This window comes from Rhincodon typus, chromosome 29 (assembly GCF_021869965.1).
Source record: "Rhincodon typus isolate 14 chromosome 29, sRhiTyp1.1, whole genome shotgun sequence".
NCBI classification, from domain to species: Eukaryota; Metazoa; Chordata; class Chondrichthyes; order Orectolobiformes; family Rhincodontidae; genus Rhincodon; species Rhincodon typus.
In genome coordinates, this window is record NC_063360.1 from 34,940,086 (window position 1) to 34,945,748 (window position 5,663).

Here is a 5,663-nt window from a genome sequence, read left to right on the forward strand (position 1 = left end):
TGATCAGAAACTCTTCATATAAACACAGTGGCTACAACAGCAAGTCAGAGGCTAACACTATGGCAAGTAACTCACCCCATGACTCCCCAAAACCTGTCCACCGTCTACAAGGCACAAATCAGGAGTGTGATGGAATACTTGCCTAGATGGGTGCAGCTCCAACAACACTTAAGAACATCAATACCATCCATGCTAAAGCAGCTCACTTGATTGGCTCCACATCCACTCCCCCCATCACTTAAGCTCAGTTGCAAGAGTGTGTACTATCTACAAGATGCACTGTAACAAAATCCAGAGACAGCACCTTCCAAACCCTCAACCACTTCCATCTATAAGGACAAGGGCAGCAGACAGAAGGGAACACCATCACCTACAAGTTCCCCTCCAAGCCGCTCACCATCCTAATTTGGAAATACATCACTGCTCCTTCAGTGTCAAAAAGCTAGAACTATCTCTGCAATGGCATTGTTGGTCTACCTACAGCACATGGACTGCAGCGTTCAGCTCAACACCCCCTTCTCAAGTGCTAGTAGCGATGGGCAATAAATGCTGGTCCAGCCAACAATGTCTATGTCTCACAGGTTAACAAAATAAAGTCACAACAGTATGTGTCATTTGCACATTTATGCTTTTTCCTTATTGGGGGAGGGGTGAAAATGGGCCTTGGGTGATAGGAATTGTCTGTCAGTTTGACAAAGAAATTCAGGTCGCGATGCGTATGTAGGCAATCCCAGACCAATCTATGTCACTTATGGTCTGTGGGTATTTCGAATCCAGGCTGTAGGAAGTTTCCTTGTCGTTAAATAATGAAGCCCACCACCCGGGCAATCCAAAGTAGCCAGTACTGTGCGCTGCGCCCTCTCTTTCTGCCTCCTGTGTGTAATGGTGCCTTTAATTCAATTAAAGGTGTGGTGTTTCCTTACCATCCAAGGCTGGGGCATTACACATTAAATTTTGAAGATGCTAAGAAAGCGTGCGAGGAGCAGGATGGGATACTGGCCTCTTACGAGCAGCTGCATGAGGCGTGGCTGAAAGGACTGGATTGGTGTAATGCCGGCTGGTTGAATGATGGTTCTGTCCAATACCCAATTTCAAAGCCCCAGCTCCAGTGTGGCAAGTCGGACCAGGCCGCTGGCGTTCGGAACTATGGCTACCGGCACAAAGATGATGAGCGATATGATGCTTTCTGTTTCACCTCCAACCTGAAAGGTGAGAGGTCATTGATTCATGTTGAGCAAACCTAAGGAAATGCTCAGATACGAGGAGTACTGTTGGATAGTCTTCAACTGAAAACTCTTTCGCATGTGTTGGCGCATATTGTGGGGGATGGCGGCACAGAGCATAGAAAAAAAGCCCTTCAGTCCTTCAAGTCTTTGCTGGTCAAAAACAAGTGCCTAACTATTCTAATTCCATTTTCCAGCACTTGGGCCATACCCATGTATGCCTTGACATCACAAGTGCACATCTAAGTACTTCTCCAATGTTATTTGGGTTTCTGCCTCTACCACCCTCACAGGCAGTGAGTTCCAGTTTCCCACGACCCTGTGGGTGAAATCTTTTCCCCTCACATTTCCTCTGAAGCTCCTATCGCTTACCTTAAATCTATGCCCCCAGTTATTAATCCCTCCACCAAGGGGGAAAGTTCCTTCCAGTCAGTCCTATGTCCCTCAATTTTATATATCTCAATCATGTTCCCACTCGGTCTCCTCTGCTTCAAGGAAAACAACCCCAGTGTGTCCAATCTCTCGTTATGATTAATCTCTCCAGTCCAGTGATAATATCACTTGGAGCATAGCACTCTCTGGGCTCATACTATGGGATATAAGCTTAAATCCTACCATGGCAACCGATGGAATTCAAATTCAATTAACAAATCAGGAATTAGAAGGTTAGTCTCAGTAATGATGACTGTGAAGCTATCATCAATTGTTGTTAAAACAAAACAATTTATTTCATGAATATCCTCTTGTGGAAGGGAATCTGCTGTGATTGCCTAGCCTATGTAACTCCAGTCCAATGGCAAATGGTTGACTCGTAACTCCCTCTGAAATGGTCTAGCAAGCCTCTCAGTTAAGGGACAATTAGGAATGGGTCTTGCCAGTAATGCCCACATCCTGTGAAAGGGAAGATGAACACAGTTACTAATCCCGTGACACTAATGGCCTATTGTCAATCCAATGAGCCACAGTTTCAGGCATTTAGTTTTGCTTTGTGGGAATTCTGTTATCGTTGCTGTGGGTCCTGGAGAAGTCATAGACATACAGCGCAGAAACAGAACCTTATGCCCTACTCAAAAAAGAAGAAAGAACAATACAGCTCAGGAACAGGCCATTTGGCCCTCCAAGCCTGCACTGACACATTTTGCCCTTCCATACTAAAACTGTCTTCACTTACAGGATCTGTATCCCTCTATTCCCTTCCTATTCATGTATTTGTCAGGTGCCTCATAGAATCATAGAACCCCTACAATGTGGAAACAGGCCCTTCGGCCCAACAAGTCCACACTGAACCTCAGAGCATCCCACCCAAACCCATTCCCCTATAACCCACCTAATCTACACATCTCAATGGGCAACTTAGCATGGCCAATCCACCTAACCTGCACATCTTTGGACTGTGGGCGGAAACCAGAACACCTGGAGGAAACCCACACAGACATGGGGAGAATGTGCCAACTCCACACAGACAGTCACCCAAGGCTGGAATCAAACCCGGGTCCCTGGTGCTGTGAGGCAGCAGTGCTAACCACTGAGCCACCGTGCTGCCCCGCTTCTTGAATATTGCTATTGTGTCTGCTTCTACCAGCTCCTCTGGCAGCACGTTCCAGGCACTCACCACCCTTTGTGTGACAAACTTGTCTCGCACGTCTCTTTTAAACTCTCCCCAACCCCGGCTGCACCTTGACCCTGTGTCCTCTAGTAACTCTCCATGCCAATCAAGTTTCCTAAACTGAACTAATTCCATTTGCCTGTGTTTGGCCCATATCCCTTTATACCTTTCCTATCCACGTACCTGTCTAAATGTCTTTCAAGTGTTATAACTGTACCCGACTCCCACTGCTTGAGTAGTTGATATCACTTTCTGCACAGTATTTCACCAGAAGTCCCAGTGTTTACCACATGTCAGTGGAATGTGATCCAGACAACCCAAGGAGAGTTTATATTCAGTTCATTCAATAAACCTGCAATGCAGGCTGTGACCTTGGTTGGGATAGATACAGACTGCTGGATCCTCAGCTATTGGTATGATTCTAAATGATATTAAACATTCTTCAGCCTGTAGGTTGTGCAGGAGGCTGTACACAGAATGTCTGTTATGGTGATCTGAGACTGACGCTTTACTTATTTTAGTATTAACCCTTTCCACTCCAGCTGGCTCTTCCACCTTCTGACCACAGAAAGTCCAGAATCTTGAACGCCTGATCTAGGCTGGCAGGGAGGAGCACTAATCTGTTGATTGCCATGTTAAACTGTGACCTCATTCAGTCCGTTGGGGTGAATGCAAACAATCAAATGGTACAATTCCCAACTGGATAATCTCCTTGTGAGCTCGTCAATACTGTTCACCCAGCCCTCACCTCAATAAAACAAATGATCTGTTCATTATCACGTTGACGTTTGCTGTGCTCAAATTGGCTGCTGTCTTTCCTACATTACAACTTACAAAAAAAGGGCAGTGGGACTGCTTGAGTTCGCGATAGGCGCTATGTGATTGCAATTCATTCTTCGGCACTCCAAAACAGTGGAGGATGCACAAGCAATATGAAGGGTGTTTTATTCAGACATGTTAATGGAACTTTGTAATGTTTGTGTTTGTTTCTGGTGAAGGTAAAGTTTATTTTCTGAGGACCTATCGGAAGCTGAACTATGGTGAGGCGGTGAAGGCGTGTGAGAAGCATGGAGTGACCATTGCCAAGGTGGGCCAGCTGTATGCAGCATGGAAGCTGCAGTTACTAGACCGCTGCCAGCCTGGCTGGTTACAGGATGGTAGTGTCCGCTACCCCATTGTCAACCCCCGGGACAAGTGCGGTGGCAAGAAGCCAGGGGTCCGCACCTTCGGCTTCCCAGACAAGAAGCGGCGACTGTATGGGGTCTACTGTTTCAAAAAGAAGGAATGAGAAAGACAGACAGGGAGAGAGAAGGGGGGAGGGAGAGGGAATGGGAGAGAGAGAGACTGAGAGTGGGAGACAGGAAGGGAGGGAGTGAGAGAGAGCGAAGGAGTCAAAAAGGAAGGGAGTGAGATACAGAGGCAGAGAGTGACAGAGGGAAGGTGAGAGAGAGGGGAAGGGAGTGAGAATGGGTTTAGGAGAGCGAGGGAGAATGGGAGAGGGAGCGAGAGTGGGGGAGGAAGAAAGAGGGAGGGAGTAGCAGTCAGAGAGAGAGGGAGGGAGAGTGAGGGAGTGAGAGAGGGAAAGTGGGAGAGAGGGGGAGGGGGGTGAATGGGGTAAGGAATGAAAGAGAGTGAGAATGGGAGGGAGAGGGTGGGAGTGGGAGAGGGTGGGAGAGAGTGAGAATGGAAGGGAGAGAGTGGGAGAGGGTGGGAGAGGATGGGAGTGGGAGAGGGTGGGAGAGAGTGAGAATGGGAGGGAGAGAGTGAGAGTGGGAGAGGGTGGGAGAGAGTGAGAATGGGAGGGAGAGAAAGAGGGATGGAAAGGTGCCTGGGGAGAGAGACAAAAGTTTTAAAGCAAAAACTGTATCTGGTTGAAGAATGAGCCACTTCCTTCTGCAATCTCAGGCTACAACGACAGGAATGTTAAACACACCACATTATCTAAAAATATCAGGGCGCTTCTAGTTTCTATTTATTCATAAAAATAGTGCATGCTTTTAAAAACATGATGTGAGATTTTCAAAATGTTTAAACGTCACCATTTCAGAAATGGCAGTAAAGTATCAATGCTACAAAATCAGGGGGTTCCTTCAGTCTGCAGTTAGGCTCTCAGTGGCTGGAGTTTAAAGCACTTTATAGTGAATTCCCTTTACCTGCTCAGAAATTGCTGGAGAAACTCGGCAGGTCTGGCAGCATCCAGGGAGAAAGAGAAATAGAGTTAATCTTTCAAATCCAATTTGACCTTGCCTCAGAACTGGAGAGGGGGACCAGGGGACAGTAAAAACACAGTTCTGAGGAGTTATACTGGACGTGACACATTAACTCTGTTTCTCTCTCCATAGACCTGCTGAGTTTCTCCAGCATTCTCTGTGTTTGTTTTTGATTTCCTCCATCTATAGTATTTTTGCTTTCACTCATTTACCTGCTGTATTACAGGATGGGGGCACCTGTTTGCAATAAAAGATCTTGCTGAAATGTTTAACCAGAGGGATATGAAATAATCAAGCAATATTCAGTTTTGCATGTGCTGTCTGTGTGTAGTGACTGACTAATAATGACTAGGTGGTAGTGTCGTTGGAGGACTGTCCCATCAAAAAAATCCATTCTCCTGTGACTGACCCTGATCCCCCTCAGGTGTATGGGCGAGACGACCTCAGATAACCTTTGAAGCCATTTCCCAAGTGCCATCTAGTGAGCTACCAGTCAGGTACAGATGGCCAGGCATGAGGATAGACTGGGCTAAGTTGCCTCATGTAGTCTAATAGCCAACTGATGCTCACCAATAGGTTGAGTTAGACTTTAACTTGGTGAAAGTGAAAGGGTTTTGAGGAAGT

General features: G+C 46.6%; 1 protein-coding gene across 1 annotated transcript; it reads left to right on the plus strand.

Annotated features, from left to right (window-relative positions):
- Positions 1-806: 806 nt before the first annotated feature.
- On the plus strand, positions 807-4,117 carry hapln4 (hyaluronan and proteoglycan link protein 4). The gene is made up of 2 exons (XM_048613942.1): positions 807-1,209; positions 3,828-4,117. The coding sequence occupies exons 1-2, from the start codon at positions 807-809 to the stop codon at positions 4,115-4,117; spliced, it is 693 nt and encodes a 230-aa protein (XP_048469899.1).
- Positions 4,118-5,663: the final 1,546 nt, after the last annotated feature.